This window comes from Mytilus galloprovincialis, chromosome 7 (assembly GCF_965363235.1).
Source record: "Mytilus galloprovincialis chromosome 7, xbMytGall1.hap1.1, whole genome shotgun sequence".
Taxonomy (NCBI): domain Eukaryota; kingdom Metazoa; phylum Mollusca; class Bivalvia; order Mytilida; family Mytilidae; genus Mytilus; species Mytilus galloprovincialis.
Window position 1 is genome coordinate 13,649,761 of NC_134844.1, and position 23,786 is coordinate 13,673,546.

The 23,786-nt window shown below is 34.7% G+C and overlaps 2 protein-coding genes across 4 annotated transcripts in view; one reads left to right on the plus strand and one right to left on the minus strand.

Annotated features, from left to right (window-relative positions):
• Positions 1-2,304, minus strand: part of LOC143082355 (uncharacterized) — a 69,847-nt gene extending 67,543 nt beyond the window's left edge. For all 3 annotated transcript variants that reach the window (XM_076258001.1, XM_076257999.1, XM_076257998.1), the window contains exons 1-2: positions 2,091-2,304; positions 619-715 (exon numbers count right to left, since the gene is read on the minus strand). In XM_076258001.1, coding sequence (XP_076114116.1) covers positions 619-676 — 58 coding nt within the window. In that variant the 5' untranslated portion in view covers positions 677-715; positions 2,091-2,304. The remainder of the gene's footprint in view (positions 1-618; positions 716-2,090) is intronic.
• Positions 2,305-2,404: 100 nt separating this feature from the next.
• Positions 2,405-23,786, plus strand: part of LOC143082359 (uncharacterized) — a 52,631-nt gene continuing 31,249 nt past the window's right edge. The window contains exon 1 of the mRNA XM_076258003.1: positions 2,405-2,529. The gene's annotated coding sequence lies outside the window, so the exon portion shown is untranslated. The remainder of the gene's footprint in view (positions 2,530-23,786) is intronic.

Genomic DNA, 23,786 nt, shown 5'->3' on the forward strand with positions numbered 1-23,786 from the left:
ACATTTTTATTTTCTTCACATTAAATTTAAACCAAAAAAAACAATATTAATTGTTATGTACATGTATGACTCTAAAGTGCGCCTGGGACGCTTAAGTACGATGATCTGCACCAAACAAAAGTGATGTTTTATATGCTTATGATGTGTTAACACAACAAACATATATAATATGTCAAAATGTCAAAAATTAAGATACAGCAGTCAACGTTGTGCTATAATCTTAAAAACTATAAAAACAAACATATTTAACAAAGAAACACAAACAGACATATAGTAAAAGCACATTAGCAAAAATGAAATATAAAAAACTACTACAGCACAACACAACTGAGATTAGGAAGAACACAAATTTGTTTTAACATATATCCTTTGATTTTGTGCAATACTGAAAGTTGTCATTCAGTCGGGCCCGATACTGCTCTAATTCGTCGTAACAACAATATACGATCGAAGATAGTTATACATTAATCATCAAAAGTTTCTGTCTAAGACATCCGATAAATATGTATACCAAAGGGATATTCAAACTAAATAGTTGAAAATTACCTGATGATCAAAATCAACATGTTCTGATAATTTGATATTAATACCGATAGCATAAAGTTATGTTGCATTTACCTTTAGTGAGAAGCATAATGAGGAAGATGACAGTTCCTAGATATGCGTGTAATATCATTGTGCATCTGCAACATCATTTAGTCAGTATTCAAAACTTCTAAAAGAAAATTCGAAGAAAAAACATTTTGCTTTGATATTTTACAATTCAATATGTATTTTTTAGTTGTCTACATCGCTTCTATGTAATAGTTAGGCCGAACAAGCACTTCATTAACAGACAGATGTATTTGATTATTTTTGAGATATGACGTTCTAAATTTTTGGACAGATACATAATAGATAGACAACTGGAAATGTTGTATGTTTACATCCACCTAATACCTTGTCATCGAAAGGATAAATATTAATAGTGGTGGCAAGCAAATTCCGTCTTTAGTTTTCATATCAGTGCAATAACCACAATTCAATTTCAAGCTCTGATGAGTTCGAAGGAAGTAACAATCACTATAACGATCAAAGTAACACATATTTTGTTTTTATACTACACTCGTTCTTTTTGAGCAGTCAAGATGCGTTGACTGAATATTTCTATGTCATACACAGTCACTAATCTGATATCACTTTTACTCATGAATATTTGAATAGAAATTGCCGAAATTATAGTTAATTATTTATACGACTTATTCAACCTGTTCTTGTTTCCAATGTATACAACGACTCAAACTTATTTATTTCACTATTTAAAAAAAATATATATTTCACTTAAATCATTATGTTTTATGCTTATGGGTGATATTTTAGTTAATCTCAAACAATTCCATCACCATCGATTAAGGGTTTCATTAGGAAATGTACATGTCATTGTGTGGTACATTTCTCTGCCTGCATGATATGAGGCCTTTTTATAAAAGGGGAAGTTTCCCAATATTTTAATCAAATAATAAAATTAACACATTAAACAACAATTGAAAATGTTTTTCTTTTTAAATTGCAGTATAAAGACAATAATAGTGCATTGACTTGACATATCAACAATATAAGGATTCGGCACGAAACGGGGAAAATGCTCGGCATAGCCTCGCTTTCCCCGTTTCTCGATCTCATCCTTGTATCGTTGATATGTCATGTCAATGCACTATTATTGTCTTTATAGCCTTAAAATAATCGGTTTATTGATCAATATGAAGATCAATACATTCGTCGGGAGATATCATCCAATCATATAACCATATGCATTTATATGATAATCAAACTAGCAAAGAAAACAACCAAGGTCACAGCAAAAGCAAAGTTACTGAGACAAAATTTTCATAATCTGGATGGATCTTTTGAAAATAGCTCTTATAAGCTGTTTTCTGGTAAAACCTGTTTATCAAGTATGTTTGAATAACCAGACGGGATTGCGATGTTTAGATCGACCAAACATTCTACAACTATTCTGATTAAGATCAAAATTCGTTCTGTACAATGGTACAGTTAACCCTATTAACCCTTTTTACACATTTTACATAAACATGAATAATGATTATTACCTGTATCAATCGGAGGAAATGAATTTGAAGATTTGAAAACAAAGACTTCGTTATTTACTTCCTTGTTACAAACCAAACAATTTTAAATGTTTAGTCTGGAAAACACTACACATTTGTTAAATTCGTGTATTTTGAAGGTATTTTAAATGTCATGTGATATTTAAACTTTTGTCCAATTCACAGTTCATGTACCAAAGAAATATGTCAATGTTGATAAGACTACGCTATCAAGTGTTTTTTTTTTTTTAATTCAGTACGCTTAGTCATAACAAATCGACGTCGTTTAAATTTTCTTACACTGTTGAGCATGATTTAAAACATTGAAATGATTTAACTCAGGATATGATTAGAAAAAGAGTTTACTGCGCATTCGTTTTGTAAACATAAGTGTCATAACAGAATGCCGTGATCATGGCAGAAAAGACGTAGAACAAAGAAGGTTTGTATTATATCACATAGACAGCATGTATTTATCTTGTAGAATAGATAGTCTTGCCTTTCATTGTATCCATAAAAGTGGATTTAGTTTTGATTATTTATCAACTTTTAGTTTTGAAGTTTCATTTCAAATTTGCAAAGGACTTCATAACAGTAGTGACAATGCTGAATAATTAATTGATAGATTTGTTTTTCTAAACATCACTCGGAACAAAAATCAAGAAGCAAGACATCACGGTGACAATGAATAAGCTATCCTTAACATGGATAGATAGTCTTAAAAAAAAAGAGATGAAAAGACAAACAACAGTCACCAATACAGAGAACACTAACTTAAAGATAAACAAAAAACGAACTTAACAATTACCGGATGTTTATCTTTTATTTTTTTTGCTTTTTCTGCATTTCCTTCTCCACTAACACCATCTCGTTTGCATCTTCTGACAGTCCTGAAATATGATATCCACAAGTTAACAAAGAATTTATAACCCGACACCCAATATCCAAATTCGTATACATAAACCAATCCACTATATTCCTTACAATTTAGAATATTTTTATCAATAGCTTCTTTGTCAATTTATTTTATATACATTACACTACAAACTGCTCCGAGTCTGGAAAGACCAGATTTTGCGCTCGACCAGTAAAGTCGAGCTCACATTTTACTCGACTAGTCTTAGGGGACTGTGCAATATTTATCTGAGGGTTGGGCCGGTGTACAGCAAATGTTAAAAAAACATAACTTTACGACCTGCTTCAATTAATGAACAAAAAAATCCTTGCCCCGTTGAAAAAAATTAAACTCATATATAGAAACATGATATTTTTTAACTAAAATACACAATATTCAAAAATACATGTATATAAGAGTTGATTTTTTAACTCAAATGCATATAATTCAAATTATAAAGATTTTATTTTTATTAAAGGAAGCCAGCTTAGGAGCGCTGTGATTGAATGTAAGGGTATAAAATATTTTTGTGTATTTATCTCTGAATAACTGCAATAATTATATTTACAATGTAAATTTTGAAACCTATTGAAAACAATTCTAAAGAATTATTTGAAAAGACTTTCAAAATGTCTTAAATTTGGTGTAAAATGACAGTGGGCATCAGGCTTCAGTTATGTTATACTATGTTGAAGCTTTTGATTAGTAAATTTGATTTTTATCACAAAGAATAGAAAATATACACTAAGAACAATACTGTTTTCAGAAAAAGTCCTGCATTGATGGGTACTGACATAAAACTTTATGCTAGGAGTTCAAATATTAACTATATTTTATAAAACACACCAAACTATAGTTCTTTTGTATTTCTTTTCACCTTTCGCAATAATAAGCTCAATTGGAAACACCAGAATTCAAGTCGCGACAAATGTTTTTAACTGAGATATCTGCCTCCTTGCTGTGTATAATTCCCTAAATGTATCACTTGGTATTTCACTAGCTATAATCTATTAAAATGGGAAATATTCTGGTTAAGTTTGAACTGTTGATGGTATAAGGCAATATTTAGTCATACTAGAAGCATTTTCAGTGTTACAATTGTCCATCTAAGAAGAAAGAGGCCCACTTGAGGCCAAATTTAGATAGAAATTATATATTCCTGTTTAAAAAATTGTTCACATTCTTGACAATTCATTCAGAAAATATTACAATAGTGCTTGCTTTTGTAGTTTTTATCTTTGATCATATCAGGCATATATAATTTTTCATTTTCTACTGTTTGCAAGGACTTATGTTGGAAATGCATACTCCCAAGGGACACAATTCAGCTTTTTCATAGATTAAGTTATAATTCTTTTACGGTTTAAGAATTAAATTTTATTATGTTAAAAAGTTATTTTAAATACAATTGAAGTTTTTTTAAGTTTAAGCATTTATTTACCATATGTTATGTCATATGTTTAATTTACAAAATATTGTTTATGGATTTCCAGATATCTTATTTATATAGACCATGTTTAAAAATAATGTACTACAAATATATAAGCAATTCAATATTCAATATTTTTTGAAAGTGTCAAACACTTATTTTTCTTATTTTAGCTTCACAATTCTTTGTACGTACAGTGTACATGTATATTTTATACATTCTGTTGATCAGAATTTCATATTCATTTTTTTTTAATAAATGATTACCAAAAGCATTAACAAATACAAATATATTGTACACTGTATTAGGTTATTTGTTTCAGATTCAATTGTGCTTTTTTTCTATCAAGTTACTTTTTCCTAAAGAAATCACAAATATAAGTTTTGATAAAAATATTTAGACCTTTTAACATGTTGCATCTAAATAGTTTTAATCTGTTATACTCTGATTGAAATTTTTTATGCACACACAAAGTTTGTTTTTTTAAAGTATGCGCCCCACCAAATGTTTGTAACAAAAAATATTTGCGCCCCGCTCATTAATTGCATGAAAAAAGTATTTGTCCCGTCCATGTTTGCACCGACCCTACCCTTAGATCAATATTGCACAATCCCTTAACATTAATGTCTCGAAGTACGTAACTGTACTTAGTTGTGCTCGACAAGTTCTCGACTTTACTTAATTAGTCTGAGTCAGTACTTGATGGTCTTGGTGTAGTCTGAAATGGTCTCGACCAAGGCTCGACCAGTCTGGACCTGTCTCGACGAGTCTCGACTCAGTCGTTACTTGTCTGGACTAGTCTGGACCTTTAAATTTAGTCCTGACTGGTGTAAATCAGCCCATCCAACTAAATTAAATATAGATCTTACAAAATTCTAGTTAATTTGGTAGTTTGATTCATTGCTGTGAAATGAAAGAATTAAATTAATAGGTTAAAAAAGGATTAAATTCTGAGAGTACACTTTAATTCTTTTTATAACTTTTCAAAATAACTTGAATTTTCATCAAACTATGAAGCTATATTATTAATATATTGATCTTGCTGAATCCCAGGTCATCATGCAGTTTTGTGTATGGTTGTCACATTTAAGAATTAAATCCATCTAAAGATAGAATTTGCAGTTCGGACAAAATTCAGGTAGTGCACTTTTAATTTTTTCAAATCAACTTGGATTTTCATCACACTATGCAGCTATCTTAGTATTATATTGATCTTACTGAATGCCAGATCATTATTTAGTTTGGTGTATTATTGTCAAATTTAATAATTAATTTAACCTAGGAACAAAAAGCTACGATTTGCAGTTCGGACAAAATTCAAGTAGTACATTTTAAATTATTTCAAAGCAACTTCGATTTTCATCCAAATCCACATCTTTATTATGTATTATTCTTACAAAAATAATTGACTTGGTTATTTGGTTTATTGCTGTCAAATTTAAATATTAAAATATAGGTATCTATCTGCATTTTTTCAAAAACCTATTAACTAGGTCGATAATTTGAAAGCAAAAAGTAAAATCACAAAAATACTGAACTTAGAGGAAAATCAATTCGAAAAGTCCATAATCACATGGCAAAATCAAATAACAAAACACATCAAAAACGAATGGAAAAGAACTGTCATATTCCTGACAATACAACAATATACAATACAACCTGGATTTTCGTATGATTAATATATAATAAAGATCGCTGAAAAGTTTGAAAATCCAAGTTGATTTAAAAAAGTTGTAAAATTTTAAAAAGACACCTGTTTTTGTTTAAATAAGAATTTAATATCATGAACTTTCGTTATAATTCTTGATAACCTTTTCAAAAATGAAATTTGTTCCAAAGTTACAGTATAAATTTGTTTTAATGAAATTTAAAAATATTTTTGGTCGAATTTAAACACATGGCATACAAGCATTACTTTAACATGGTTTAATCACCTCAGTACAAGTGAGTTTTACAGATAAAAAGCAAGCCATACTTTTCTTAAACTCGTGCATTACTTATCTAGTGAATTAAAAAAAATTGCAATTCAAGTTGAACAGAATGTTGCAGTTTGAATGACTGTTATTTAGAATTTTGAATTCTCTGGTATGTGTAATCTTATTAATAAGTTTGCCCCAAGCATGAGGTATTGCTTTCTACATCATCAGTAATCAGAAGAACTATCTTAATTTCTGTAATGTTGATCCCTTTTTTATATATTTATATACTATATATAAAAAAGGGATAAACAAATGAAACTGCGAGCTACTGCTGACTGATGATACCCCTGCCGCAAGTGGATAATAATATGAGGCAGGCATAACCTGTGAATGGGGACGAAGTCTGTATGTGTTATTTTTTTTTTAATTCAATCATGTTAATAAAAGAAACCGAAATACCGTACGTCACGTTCCCGATTTTGTTTCTGTTGTTAGGGAATTAGCTGTGACGTTCATTAAGTTATGACGTCATATTCGATGCAAACAAAGGAAACGTTTTCATCAGGTAACGTTTTTTTCATATCAAACAATTATTAAAATTGAATTTGTATTGAGATCTAATCTTATATTTTACTAGACTGATAAATATAAATGTTTTTCTAAGTCTCATGAAAACAAGACAGATATCTGCGCAAATGCGGGAAAAAACCGGAACAGGAAGTAGATCTGAAAAAAAAGTTAACGATTTTGAGTTCATTAGTAGACTGATTTTTTTTTTATTTCTTTTATTGATTTTTCTAACGTAATTGGCGACTTCGTCCATAATATGGATGTGAAGTTAGCAGCCGGTTCGTTATTCGATATTCGATATTCAATATCAAATCGGCTGCTAGCAGTCGGTTGGATATTCAAAATTTTGTTGAAAATCATAAAAAAAAGAAATACTTGATAACATTAAAAACATGATTTTCATAGTTGAGAGGACGGATAAGATACGTAGGAAATTGTAAAATGACCTCTTCAAGCTGTTGTAAATTCTCGTTGTCAACGAATATAAACCCTTTTCTAAGTTGCATATTTGTCTTTATGCAGTATAAATTTTGTCAATAAAACGACTTCAATGATGAACTTTTGTACATGATATTTCTTAAAACAAAAAGAAAAACTGATTTATAACTCTAGAAAAATTTATGGAAAGCCAAAAAAACAAATTTCCATTTAAAAAATGTCAAAATTTTAGGACAAAGGGCACAGGGCAATGGCGATAGCCCCCTGATCTCTCAATCTGTCTAATATTAAGCAGACATTCAGTTTACAGGTAGATACAAACGTGACTAAAAGGAATTTGGGTACACTTCCTGTCTTTCTTGTTTACGGAACGCCCAAAGTGCCAGTTGGATATTCAAAATATATAGTGAAAACCTACCTGAGATTGCTTAAATGAAGGTGAGACCCCCGGGTCTTTCAATGTCCATAAAATCAAATTAAATCATAGACTTTGTATATATATATAAAGGTTGTATTAGAAGGATTTCCCTGAATATTGTCATATTCGATATCTATGGAGGGCTTATATTGTCACTTTTTAGCTAAAAATTATCAAAATTTTAGGACAAAGGGCACAGTGCAAGGTGATAGCCCCTGATCTCTCAATCTGTCTAATAGTAAGCAGACGTTTAGTTTACATGTAGATCAAAACGTGACTAAAAGGAATTTGGGTACACTTTTTGTCTTTCTTGTTTACGGAACGCCCAAAGTGCCAGTTTGATATTCAAAATATATAGTGAAAACCTACCGGAGACCGCTTAAATGAGGTTGAGACCCCCCTGGTCTTTCAATGTCCATAAAATTAAATTAAATCATAGACTCTGTATATATATAAAGGCTGTATTAGAAGGATTTCCCAATTGTCATATTCGATATCTATGGAGTGCTTATATTGTCACTTTTTAGCTAAAAATTCTCAAAATTTAAGGACAAAGAGCACAGGGCAATGGTGATAGCCCCCTGATCTCTCAATCTGTCTAATATTAAGCAGACATTTAGTTTACAGGTAAATACAAACGTGACTAAAAGGAATTTGGGTACACTTCCTGTCTTTCATGTTTACGGAGCGCCCAAAGTGCCAGTTTGATATTCAAAATATATAGTGAAAACCTACCTGAGACCGCTTAAATGAGGTTGAGACCCCCCTGGCCTTTTATGTCCATAAAATTAAATTAACTCATAGACTCTGTATATATATAAAGGTTGTTTTAGAAGGATTTCCCAATTGTCATATTCGATATCTATGGAGGGCTTATATTGTCACTTTTTAGCTAAAAATTCTCAAAATTTAAGGACAAAGAGCACAGGGCAATGGTGATAGCCCCCTGATCTCTCAATCTGTCTAATATTAAGCAAACATTTAGTTTACAGGTAAATACAAACGTGACTAAAAGGAATTTGGGTACACTCTCTGTCTTTCATGTTTACGGAGCGCCCAAAGTGCCAGTTGGATATTCAAAATATATAGTGAAAACCTACCTGAGACCGCTTAAATGAAGGTGAGACCCCCCTGGTCTTTCAATGTCCATAAAATTAAATTAAATCATAGACCCTATATATATAAAGGCTGTATTAGAAGGATTTCCCAGAATATTGTCATTTTTAATATCTATGGAGGGCTTATATTGTCACTTTTTAGCTAAAAATTATCAAAATTTAAGGACAAAGGGCACAGGGCAAGGGTGATAGCCCCCTGATCTCTCAATCTTTCTAATAGTAAGCAGACATTTAGTCAATATGTAGATACAAACGTGACTAAAATGAATTTGGGTACACTTCCTGTCTTCCATGTTTACGGAGCGCCCAAAGTGCCAGTTGGATATTCAAAATATATAGCGAAAAACTAACCGAGACCGCTTAAATGAGGTTGAGACCCCCCTGGTTTTTCAATGTCCTTAAAATTCAACCAAAGCATTGACACTGTATATATAAAGGTTATAATAGAAGGATTGTTCAGAATAACGTCATCATCAATATCTACGAAGGGCTTAGATTGTCACTTTTCAGTCAAAAAATGACAAAATTTTAGGACAAAGGGCACAGGGTAATGGTGAGAGCCCCTGATCTCTCAATCTTTTTAATATTATGCAGACATTTAGTCAATAGGTAGAAACAAACGTGACTAAATTAATTTGGGTACATATCCTGTCTTCCATGTTTACGGAGCGCCCAAAGTGCCAGTTGGATATTCAAAATATATAGCGAAAACCTATCCGAGACCGCTTAAATGAGGTTGAGACCCCCCGGGTCTTTCAATGTCCTTAAAATTCAACCAAAGTATTGACACTGTATATATAAAGGTTATAATAGAAGGATTGTTCAGAATAACGTCATCATCAATATCTACGGAGGGCTTAGATTGTCACTTTTCAGTTAAAAAATTAAAAAATTTTAGGACAAAGGGCACAGGGTAATGGTGAGAGCCCCCTGATCTCTCAATCTTTCTAATATTATGCAGACATTTAGTCAATAGGTAGATACAAACGTGACTTAAATGAATTTGGGTACACTTTCTGTCTTCCATGTTTACGGAGCGCCCAAAGTGCCAGTTGGATATTCAAAATGTATAGCGAAAAACTATCCGAGACCGCTTAAATGAGGTTGAGACCCCCCTGGTCTTTCAATGTCCTTAAAATTCAACCAAAGTATTGACACTGTATATATAAAGGTTATAATAGAAGGATTCTTCAGAATAACGTCATCATCAATATCTACGGAGGGCTTAGATTGTCACTTTTCAGTCAAAAAATGGCAAAATTTTAGGACAAAGGGCACAGGGTAATGGTGAGAGCCCCCTGATCTCTCAATCTTTCTAATATTATGCAGACATTTAGTCAATAGGTAGATACAAACGTGACTAAAATGAATTTGGGTACACTTTCTGTCTTCCATGTTTACGGAGCGCCCAAAGTGCCAGTTGGATATTCAAAATATATAGCGAAAAACTATCTGAGACTGCTTAAATGAGGTTGAGACCCCCCTGGTCTTTCAATGTCCTTAATATTCAACTAAAGCATTGACACTGTATATATAAAGGTTATAATAGAAGGATTGTTCAGAATAACGTCATCATCAATATCTACGGAGGGCTTAGATTGTCACTTTTCAGTCAAAAAATGAAAAAAATTTAGGACAAAGGGCACAGGGTAATGGTGAGAGCCCCCTGATCTCTCAATCTTTCTAATATTATGCAGACATTTAGTCAATAGGTAGATACAAACGTGACTAAAATGAATTTGGGTACACTTCCTGTCTTCCATGTTTACGGAGCGCCCAAAGTGCCAGTCGGATATTCAAAATATATAGCGAAAAACTATCCGAGACCGCTTAAATGAGGTTGAGACCCCCTGGTTTTTCAAAGTCCTTAAAATTCAACCAAAGTATTGACCCTGTATATATTTCAAGGTTATAATAGAAGGATTGTTCAGAATAACGTCATCATCAATATCTACGGAGGGCTTAGATTGTCAATTTTCAGTCAAAAAATGACAAAATTTTAGGACAAAGGGCACAGGGTAATGGTGAGAGCCCCCTGATCTCTCAATCTTTCTAATATTATGCAGACATTTAGTCAATAGGTAGATACAAACGTGACTAAAATGAATTTGGGTACACTTTCTGTCTTCCATGTTTACGGAGCGCCCAAAGTGCCAGTTGGATATTCAAAATATATAGCGAAAAACTATCCGAGACCGCTTAAATGAGGTTGAGACCCCCCTGGTCTTCCATGTTTACGGAGCGCCCAAAGTGCCAGTTGGATATTCAAAATATATAGCGAAAAACTATCCGAGACCGCTTAAATGAGGTTGAGACCCCCCTGGTCTTTCAATGTCCTTAAAATTCAACCAAAGCATTGACACTGTATATATAAAGGTTATAATAGAAGGATTGTTCAGAATAACGTCATCATCAATATCTACGGAGGGCTTAGATTGTCACTTTTCAGTCAAAAAATTTAAAAAATTTAGGACAAAGGGCACAGGGTAATGGTGAGAGCCCCCTGGTCTCTCAATCTTTCTAATATTATGCAGACATTTAGTCAATAGGTAGATACAAACGTGACTAAAATGAATTTGGGTACACTTCCTGTCTTCTATGTTTACGGAGCGCCCAAAGTGCCAAAATACCTTTTAGTCACGTTTGTATCTACCTATTGACTAAATGTCTGTCAAATATTAGAAAGATTGAGAGATCAGGGGGCTCTCACCATTACCCTGTGCCCTTTGTCCTAAAATTTTGACATTTTTCGACTGAAAAGTGACAATCTTAGCCCTCCGAAGATATAGAAGATGACGTTATTCTGGTAAATCCATCTAATACAACCTTTATATATACAGAGTCAATGATTAGGTTGAATTTTACGGACATTGAAAGACCCGGGGGGTCTCAACCTCAATTAAGCGGTCTCGGGTAGGTTTTCGCTATATATTTTGAATATCCAACTGGCACTTTGGGCGCTCCGTAAACATAGAAAACAGGAAGTGTACCCAAATTCCTTTTACTCACGTTTGTATCTACCTATTGACTAAATGTCTGTCAAATATTAGAAAGATTGAGAGATCAGGGGGCTCTCACCATTACCCTGTGCCCTTTGTCCTAAAATTTTGACATTTTTCGACTGAAAAGTGACAATCTTAGCCCTCCGTAGATATAGAAGATGACGTTATTCTGGTAAATCCATCTAATACAACCTTTATATATACAGAGTCAATGATTAAGTTGAATTTTACGGACATTGAAAGACCCGGGGGGTCTCAACCTCAATTAAGCGGTCTCGGGTAGGTTTTCGCTATATATTTTGAATATCCAACTGGCACTTTGGGCGCTCCGTAAACATAGAAAACAGGAAGTGTACCCAAATTCCTTTTACTCACGTTTGTATCTACCTATTGACTAAATGTCTGTCAAATATTAGAAAGATTGAGAGATCAGGGGGCTCTCACCATTACCCTGTGCCCTTTGTCCTAAAATTTTGACATTTTTCGACTGAAAAGTGACAATCTTAGCCCTCCGTAGATATAGAAGATGACGTTATTCTGGTAAATCCATCTAATACAACCTTTATATATACAGAGTCAATGATTAGGTTGAATTTTACGGACATTGAAAGACCCGGGGGGTCTCAACCTCAATTAAGCGGTCTCGGGTAGGTTTTCGCTATATATTTTGAATATCCAACTGGCACTTTGGGCGCTCCGTAAACATAGAAAACAGGAAGTGTACCCAAATTCCTTTTAGTCACGTTTGTATCTACCTATTGACTAAATGTCTGTCAAATATTAGAAAGATTGAGAGATCAGGGGGCTCTCACCATTACCCTGTGCCCTTTGTCCTAAAATTTTGACATTTTTCGACTGAAAAGTGACAATCTTAGCCCTCCGTAGATATAGAAGATGACGTTATTCTGGTAAATCCATCTAATACAACCTTTATATATACAGACTCAATGATTAGGTTGAATTTTACGGACATTGAAAGACCCGGGGGGTCTCAACCTCAATTAAGCGGTCTCGGGTAGGTTTTCTCTATATATTTTGAATATCCAACTGGCACTTTGGGCGCTCCGTAAACATAGAAAACAGAAAGTGTACCCAAATTCCTTTTACTCACGTTTGTATCTACCTATTGACTAAATGTCTGTCAAATATTAGAAAGATTGAGAGATCAGGGGGCTCTCACCATTACCCTGTGCCCTTTGTCCTAAAATTTTGACATTTTTCGACTGAAAAGTGACAATCTTAGCCCTCCGTAGATATAGAAGATGACGTTATTCTGGTAAATCCATCTAATACAACCTTTATATATACAGAGTCAATGATTAGGTTGAATTTTACGGACATTGAAAGACCCGGGGGGTCTCAACCTCAATTAAGCGGTCTCGGGTAGGTTTTCGCTATATATTTTGAATATCCAACTGGCACTTTGGGCGCTCCGTAAACATAGAAAACAGGAAGTGTACCCAAATTCCTTTTACTCACGTTTGTATCTACCTATTGACTAAATGTCTGTTAAATATTAGAAAGATTGAGAGATCAGGGGGCTCTCACCATTACCCTGTGCCCTTTGTCCTAAAATTTTGACATTTTTCGACTGAAAAGTGACAATCTTAGCCCTCCGTAGATATAGAAGATGACGTTATTCTGGTAAATCCATCTAATACAACCTTTATATATACAGAGTCAATGATTAGGTTGAATTTTACGGACATTGAAAGACCCGGGGGGTCTCAACCTCAATTAAGCGGTCTCGGGTAGGTTTTCTCTATATATTTTGAATATCCAACTGGCACTTTGGGCGCTCCGTAAACATAGAAAACAGGAAGTGTACCCAAATTCCTTTTAGTCACGTTTGTATCTACCTATTGACTAAATGTCTGTCAAATATTAGAAAGATTGAGAGATCAGGGGGCTCTCACCATTACCCTGTGCCCTTTGTCCTAAAATTTTGACATTTTTCGACTGAAAAGTGACAATCTTAGCCCTCCGTAGATATAGAAGATGACGTTATTCTGGTAAATCCATCTAATACAACCTTTATATATACAGAGTCAATGATTAGGTTGAATTTTACGGACATTGAAAGACCCGGGGGGTCTCAACCTCAATTAAGCGGTCTCGGGTAGGTTTTCGCTATATATTTTGAATATCCAACTGGCACTTTGGGCGCTCCGTAAACATAGAAAACAGGAAGTGTACCCAAATTCCTTTTACTCACGTTTGTATCTACCTATTGACTAAATGTCTGTCAAATATTAGAAAGATTGAGAGATCAGGGGGCTCTCACCATTACCCTGTGCCCTTTGTCCTAAAATTTTGACATTTTTCGACTGAAAAGTGACAATCTTAGCCCTCCGTAGATATAGAAGATGACGTTATTCTGGTAAATCCATCTAATACAACCTTTATATATACAGAGTCAATGATTAGGTTGAATTTTACGGACATTGAAAGACCCGGGGGGTCTCAACCTCAATTAAGCGGTCTCGGGTAGGTTTTCTCTATATATTTTGAATATCCAACTGGCACTTTGGGCGCTCCGTAAACATAGAAAACAGGAAGTGTACCCAAATTCCTTTTAGTCACGTTTGTATCTACCTATTGACTAAATGTCTGTCAAATATTAGAAAGATTGAGAGATCAGGGGGCTCTCACCATTACCCTGTGCCCTTTGTCCTAAAATTTTGACATTTTTCGACTGAAAAGTGACAATCTTAGCCCTCCGTAGATATAGAAGATGACGTTATTCTGGTAAATCCATCTAATACAACCTTTATATATACAGAGTCAATGATTAGGTTGAATTTTACGGACATTGAAAGACCTGGGGGGTCTCAACCTCAATTAAGCGGTCTCGGGTAGGTTTTCGCTATATATTTTGAATATCCAACTGGCACTTTGGGCGCTCCGTAAACATAGAAAACAGGAAGTGTACCCAAATTCCTTTTACTCACGTTTGTATCTACCTATTGACTAAATGTCTGTCAAATATTAGAAAGATTGAGAGATCAGGGGGCTCTCACCATTACCCTGTGCCCTTTGTCCTAAAATTTTGACATTTTTCGACTGAAAAGTGACAATCTTAGCCCTCCGTAGATATAGAAGATGACGTTATTCTGGTAAATCCATCAAATACAACCTTTATATATACAGAGTCAATGATTAGGTTGAATTTTACGGACATTGAAAGACCCGGGGGGTCTCAACCTCAATTAAGCGGTCTCGGGTAGGTTTTCTCTATATATTTTGAATATCCAACTGGCACTTTGGGCGCTCCGTAAACATAGAAAACAGGAAGTGTACCCAAATTCCTTTTAGTCACGTTTGTATCTACCTATTGACTAAATGTCTGTCAAATATTAGAAAGATTGAGAGATCAGGGGGCTCTCACCATTACCCTGTGCCCTTTGTCCTAAAATTTTGACATTTTTCGACTGAAAAGTGACAATCTTAGCCCTCCGTAGATATAGAAGATGACGTTATTCTGGTAAATCCATCTAATACAACCTTTATATATACAGAGTCAATGATTAGGTTGAATTTTACGGACATTGAAAGACCCGGGGGGTCTCAACCTCAATTAAGCGGTCTCGGGTAGGTTTTCGCTATATATTTTGAATATCCAACTGGCACTTTGGGCGCTCCGTAAACATAGAAAACAGGAAGTGTACCCAAATTCCTTTTACTCACGTTTGTATCTACCTATTGACTAAATGTCTGTCAAATATTAGAAAGATTGAGAGATCAGGGGGCTCTCACCATTACCCTGTGCCCTTTGTCCTAAAATTTTGACATTTTTCGACTGAAAAGTGACAATCTTAGCCCTCCGTAGATATAGAAGATGACGTTATTCTGGTAAATCCATCTAATACAACCTTTATATATACAGAGTCAATGATTAGGTCGAATTTTACGGACATTTAAAGACCCGGGGGGTCTCAACCTCAATTAAGCGGTCTCGGGTAGGTTTTCGCTATATATTTTGAATATCTAACTGGCACTTTGGGCGCTCCGTAAACATAGGAAAACAGGAAGTGTACCCAAATTCCTTTTAGTCACGTTTGTATCTACCTATTGACTAAATGTCTGTCAAATATTAGAAAGATTGAGAGATCAGGGGGCTCTCACCATTACCCTGTGCCCTTTGTCCTAAAATTTTGACATTTTTCGACTGAAAAGTGACAATCTTAGCCCTCCGTAGATATAGAAGATGACGTTATTCTGGTAAATCCATCTAATACAACCTTTATATATACAGAGTCAATGATTAGGTTGAATTTTACGGACATTGAAAGACCCGGGGGGTCTCAACCTCAATTAAGCGGTCTCGGGTAGGTTTTCGCTATATATTTTGAATATCCAACTGGCACTTTGGGCGCTCCGTAAACATAGAAAACAGGAAGTGTACCCAAATTCCTTTTACTCACGTTTGTATCTACCTATTGACTAAATGTCTGTCAAATATTAGAAAGATTGAGAGATCAGGGGGCTCTCACCATTACCCTGTGCCCTTTGTCCTAAAATTTTGACATTTTTCGACTGAAAAGTGACAATCTTAGCCCTCCGTAGATATAGAAGATGACGTTATTCTGGTAAATCCATCTAATACAACCTTTATATATACAGAGTCAATGATTAGGTTGAATTTTACGGACATTGAAAGACCCGGGGGGTCTCAACCTCAATTAAGCGGTCTCGGGTAGGTTTTCTCTATATATTTTGAATATCCAACTGGCACTTTGGGCGCTCCGTAAACATAGAAAACAGGAAGTGTACCCAAATTCCTTTTAGTCACGTTTGTATCTACCTATTGACTAAATGTCTGTCAAATATTAGAAAGATTGAGAGATCAGGGGGCTCTCACCATTACCCTGTGCCCTTTGTCCTAAAATTTTGACATTTTTCGACTGAAAAGTGACAATCTTAGCCCTCCGTAGATATAGAAGATGACGTTATTCTGGTAAATCCATCTAATACAACCTTTATATATACAGAGTCAATGATTAGGTTGAATTTTACGGACATTGAAAGACCCGGGGGGTCTCAACCTCAATTAAGCGGTCTCGGGTAGGTTTTCGCTATATATTTTGAATATCCAACTGGCACTTTGGGCGCTCCGTAAACATAGAAAACAGGAAGTGTACCCAAATTCCTTTTACTCACGTTTGTATCTACCTATTGACTAAATGTCTGTCAAATATTAGAAAGATTGAGAGATCAGGGGGCTCTCACCATTACCCTGTGCCCTTTGTCCTAAAATTTTGACATTTTTCGACTGAAAAGTGACAATCTTAGCCCTCCGTAGATATAGAAGATGACGTTATTCTGGTAAATCCATCTAATACAACCTTTATATATACAGAGTCAATGATTAGGTCGAATTTTACGGACATTGAAAGACCCGGGGGGTCTCAACCTCAATTAAGCGGTCTCGGGTAAGTTTTCGCTATATATTTTGAATATCTAACTGGCACTTTGGGCGCTCCGTAAACATAGGAAAACAGGAAGTGTACCCAAATTCCTTTTAGTCACGTTTGTATCTACCTATTGACTAAATGTCTGTCAAATATTAGAAAGATTGAGAGATCAGGGGGCTCTCACCATTACCCTGTGCCCTTTGTCCTAAAATTTTGACATTTTTCGACTGAAAAGTGACAATCTTAGCCCTCCGTAGATATAGAAGATGACGTTATTCTGGTAAATCCATCTAATACAACCTTTATATATACAGAGTCAATGATTAGGTTGAATTTTACGGACATTGAAAGACCCGGGGGGTCTCAACCTCAATTAAGCGGTCTCGGGTAGGTTTTCTCTATATATTTTGAATATCCAACTGGCACTTTGGGCGCTCCGTAAACATAGAAAACAGGAAGTGTACCCAAATTCCTTTTAGTCACGTTTGTATCTACCTATTGACTAAATGTCTGTCAAATATTAGAAAGATTGAGAGATCAGGGGGCTCTCACCATTACCCTGTGCCCTTTGTCCTAAAATTTTGACATTTTTCGACTGAAAAGTGACAATCTTAGCCCTCCGTAGATATAGAAGATGACGTTATTCTGGTAAATCCATCTAATACAACCTTTATATATACAGAGTCAATGATTAGGTTGAATTTTACGGACATTGAAAGACCCGGGGGGTCTCAACCTCAATTAAGCGGTCTCGGGTAGGTTTTCGCTATATATTTTGAATATCCAACTGGCACTTTGGGCGCTCCGTAAACATAGAAAACAGGAAGTGTACCCAAATTCCTTTTACTCACGTTTGTATCTACCTATTGACTAAATGTCTGTCAAATATTAGAAAGATTGAGAGATCAGGGGGCTCTCACCATTACCCTGTGCCCTTTGTCCTAAAATTTTGACATTTTTCGACTGAAAAGTGACAATCTTAGCCCTCCGTAGATATAGAAGATGACGTTATTCTGGTAAATCCATCTAATACAACCTTTATATATACAGAGTCAATGATTAGGTTGAATTTTACGGACATTGAAAGACCCGGGGGGTCTCAACCTCAATTAAGCGGTCTCGGGTAGGTTTTCTCTATATATTTTGAATATCCAACTGGCACTTTGGGCGCTCCGTAAACATAGAAAACAGGAAGTGTACCCAAATTCCTTTTAGTCACGTTTGTATCTACCTATTGACTAAATGTCTGTCAAATATTAGAAAGATTGAGAGATCAGGGGGCTCTCACCATTACCCTGTGCCCTTTGTCCTAAAATTTTGACATTTTTCGACTGAAAAGTGACAATCTTAGCCCTCCGTAGATATAGAAGATGACGTTATTCTGGTAAATCCATCTAATACAACCTTTATATATACAGAGTCAATGATTAGGTTGAATTTTACGGACATTGAAAGACCCGGGGGGTCTCAACCTCAATTAAGCGGTCTCGGGTAGGTTTTCGCTATATATTTTGAATATCCAACTGGCACTTTGGGCGCTCCGTAAACATAGAAAACAGGAAGTGTACCCAAATTCCTTTTACTCACGTTTGTATCTACCTATTGACTAAATGTCTGTCAAATATTAGAAAGATTGAGAGATCAGGGGGCTCTCACCATTACCCTGTGCCCTTTGTCCTAAAATTTTGACATTTTTCGACTGAAAAGTGACAATCTTAGCCCTCCGTAGATATAGAAGATGACGTTATTCTGGTAAATCCATCTAATACAACCTTTATATATACAGAGTCAATGATTAGGTCGAATTTTACGGACATTGAAAGACCCGGGGGGTCTCAACCTCAATTAAGCGGTCTCGGGTAGGTTTTCGCTATATATTTTGAATATCTAACTGGCACTTTGGGCGCTCCGTAAACATAGGAAAACAGGAAGTGTACCCAAATTCCTTTTAGTCACGTTTGTATCTACCTATTGACTAAATGTCTGTCAAATATTAGAAAGATTGAGAGATCAGGGGGCTCTCACCATTACCCTGTGCCCTTTGTCCTAAAATTTTGACATTTTTCGACTGAAAAGTGACAATCTTAGCCCTCCGTAGATATAGAAGATGACGTTATTCTGGTAAATCCATCTAATACAACCTTTATATATACAGAGTCAATGATTAGGTTGAATTTTACGGACATTGAAAGACCCGGGGGGTCTCAACCTCAATTAAGCGGTCTCGGGTAGGTTTTCGCTATATATTTTGAATATCCAACTGGCACTTTGGGCGCTCCGTAAACATAGAAAACAGGACGTGTACCCAAATTCCTTTTACTCACGTTTGTATCTACCTATTGACTAAATGTCTGTCAAATATTAGAAAGATTGAGAGATCAGGGGGCTCTCACCATTACCCTGTGCCCTTTGTCCTAAAATTTTGACATTTTTCGAATGATTTTTTTTTTTTTTTTTTCTGGCTTTCCATATATATTTCTATTTATAGTTATAAATATTTCTAGAGTTATGGGTTTTTCATTTTGTCTTAAGAAATATTATACACAAAAGTACATCTTTGAAGTCGTTTTATTGACAAAACTCTATATTACATTAAGGCAAATATGTAACATGGAAAAGGGTTTATATTCGGAAATTACGACGAGAAATTACGACAGCTTGAAAAGGTCATTTAACGATTTCCTACGAATCTTATCAATCTTTTTCAATATGAAAATCATGCTTTTTATGTTATCAAGTATTTAATTTTCTTGTAATTTTTTCACTTAATTTTGAATATCAAACTGGCTGCTAGCAGCCGATTGGATATTGAATATCGAATAACGAATAACGAACCGGCTGCTAACTTCACATTATGAGGCAGGCATTACCTGTAAATGGGGACGAAGTCTGTATGAATTATTTTTTGTAACTTAAATATTTGTTAAAAAAAACCACGGAAATACCGTAACGTTTCCAATTTTGGTTCTGTTGGTAGGGATTAAAGTTGTGACGTTATTCAAATTATGACGTCATATGCAATGTAAACAAAGAAACGCTATCATCAGGTAACGTTTTTTCCACGTTTTTTCATATCAAGGAATTATTAAAAATGAAATTTGTATTGCGTTCCTTCCTATTTATATATACTAGACTGACAAATATATAAAATATGTCAAAGATTCATACAAACGACACCGGAAAAAGGAAGTACATTGTACATTTCTGCGCAGGTCCGGGATTTCAAAACATGACATAAAAAGAATTGAACGATTTTGAGTTCATTAGTACAATGAAAAATTCGGGAAATTTTCCCGAATTTTTTTTTTTATTGAATTTTCTACTGTTATTGGGGACAACGTCCCCATATAAATAGTGTAAAAATATGCAAGTGTTCGGTAAACAGGAAGTTGTCGAGTGATGAATCTGAAAATGCATCACACGGTATAGCTGACTTATATAAATCCTGAAACCAAATTTCAGAAAACCTTATATTGTAGTTCCTGAGAAAAATGTGACGAAAATTTTCAACTTGGCTATCATGTGTAAAATCATACAAGTGTTCGGTAAACAGGAAGTTGTCAAGTGATCAATCTGAAAACGCATCACACGGTATAGCTGGCTTAGATAAACCCTGAAACCAAATGTCAGAAATCCTTGTATTGTAGTTCCTGAGAAAAATGCAACGAAAAATATTCATGGTACGGACGGACGGACGGACTGACTGACGGACTGACGGAAGGACAGACAGAGGTAAAAAAAGTATCCCCCCTTTTTAAAGCGGGGGTATAAATATTAAACAGACTATACAACTATATCATATTATACTTTATCCCAAATTATAATAAAACTATATTTCTAATATCCTAGCTTTTGTTACCTAGATTAATTTATTTCTTAAATTTGACAGCAATACATCAAACTACATAATGACCTGGGATTCAGTGATATCAATATATTACTAAGATAGCTGTACAGTTTGATGAAAATTCAAGTTAATTTGAAAAAGTAATGAAAAATATTGAAGTGTACTATCTGAATATAGTGCAAACTGCAAAGTCTAGCTTTATTTACCTAGATTTTAATTTTTAAAATTGACAAAAATACATTAAACTTCTTACAACCTGGGATTCAGTAAGATCAATAAATTACTAAGGCAGCTGTATCGTTTGATAAAAATCCAAGTTGATTTGATAAAGTAAAACAAAAAAGTGTACTATTCTAGCTTTTTTTTACCTAGATTAGTTTAGTTCTTAAATTAAAGACTAGTCGAGTAAAATGTGAGCTTGATTATATGTAGACGAAACGCGCGTCTGGCGTATATACAAAATTTATTCGTGGTATCTATGGTTTATTTACTGATCGAGCACAACATCTGGTATTTTGAAACTAACGAAATACTTGTATTCATTATGTTGTAAAGTTTTGGACTTTACAGACTGTTACAGCCTATCCATATGGATAAATGTATAGTTGCCCTTATTGTTTCTAGGCAGTGGCTATTCGTCCGGCTAGCCGGACAAATAGTCAAAAATGTCTATTCATCCGGCAAGCCGGACAAATAGCATTTTTACGGTTTTTTGCTATTTGTCCGGCCAAAAATATAATGATGGAGATATAGCATCGTGTTTTGAAGGTTTTAAATAAAGCACGAGTTGTTTTAAAATAATTATATTGTCTAACATCGTTCTATGAAAAAGAACTCATTCTAATAAAAAAAAAAGATACAAAAAAACTATACATTTGATTCAGATTTTTTTTATTCTAATATTCTAAAGGAATTTGGGTAGGAGAGGGGGGTGGCGGGGTGGGGGATGATTCTCTCTTTTGTAGTTCTGCCTATGAATTTCATGTAAGGTAAATAGTCGGGCCAATCATTATTGGCTTTATATGATTATGCACGATTCTTCATTTAAATTGTTCGGTGATTTTTAATTCATAGGAAATTAGAGAAAAGGGCAGATACGTGCAACCTGTCCCCAAAAGTAGGATTGTGTTTTCGATAAGATTGTTTTAGAAAAAAATGTGTATTAGATACAACAGAAAAAAGGGGGTACCCCAACCCTGGTGTCTTATTGATTCCCAGTCAAGGCATATCAGTATGTTCATATATCTCCGTTGTAGTATAACTTGAAAATAATGCATCCAAGTAAGTTTGATATAGTTTTTTTTTCCGAATGCGTTTTGTCTCCATAAGCATGATAAGGTAAATGGGGTTAAATCATCAATAATTATTTCACTGTGATTTCAGGCTTATTCCTCACAGTTAACATGTACACGCTATTGTTCTGGAATCACTCCTATATACATTTGTTTAAAGCAATCACATTCTCTCAGGTTTACTCTATGACATCTTTAAATATAAATCACGATCTCCAATTCTCAAAACGTCCATTGCATACGCGTGTGTGTTATCCGACACCGCGTGTGTTATCCGACACCTCATCCGGGACACTTTCCGCGTCACATGATACTTTTATTGATATTGAAGATTTGCGCATCCGCAGACGGATGGCCGGACGAATAGAGATTTTTAACTATTCGTCCGGCTAGCCGGACGAATAGACACTCCGTTGTTTCTATTGTAACTTCCAAATCACTTGTAAAGATGTGATCGACGGTTATGATAACCACTTACTTGTTATGTATGATGCGAGGGGACAACATTTACTTAATTCATTCTTTTTTTGGGTTTTTTTTTCACTCCAAGAAAAGGTTGAAGGTGTAAATGAAATGCAATTACCATTAGAACATTAAGTGTAATCATCCGAACAAAACGTTATGTGGTACAGTTGATTTTTATTGGAAAGTTTTCGTATCTGCCATTTTCAAATTTAGCCGTATTTTGCACAACCTTTTGTAATTTAATTCCTCAATGCTTTTCTGTTTTGTACTTGTTTGAATTTATATTTTTATTATCTAAACGTCACTGATGTGTCGTGTGCAGATTAAACCCGTTTCTGATGTATTAAATTATAGGACTGGTACCTTTGATAACTATATACATTACTGGGTCGAAGCAAATGCTGGTGGACGTTTCGTCCCCGAGGGTATCACCATCCCCGTAGTCAGCGGTGTTGTCATGAATATCAATTACATGGTCATTTTTTTTTTATCATTTGCTGTTTCCAAAGCTGAGAGTGTTTCGAAATACTTTGGATTTTCTTATCCCAGGCGTTGATTTCCTTAGTCGTATTTGAAGCCACTTTTTGTAATTTTGGTTCCTCAATGCTCTTCAATTTTTGACATATTTGGTTAATAACTATTTTGAACTGAGCGTCCCTGATAAGTAGACGAAACGTGCGTCTGGCGTATTTAATCATAAGCCTGCTACCTGTGGTATGGTTCGAGTTGTTTATTCTTTAGTGTTATATGTTGTGTCATGTGCACTATTGTTTATCTATTTGTCTTTTTTTCATTTTTAGCTATGGCGTTGTCAGTTTATTATCGATTTATGAGTTTGACTGTCCCTCTGGTATCTTTCGTCCCTCTTTGATAACTATTCAAATACTAGTAC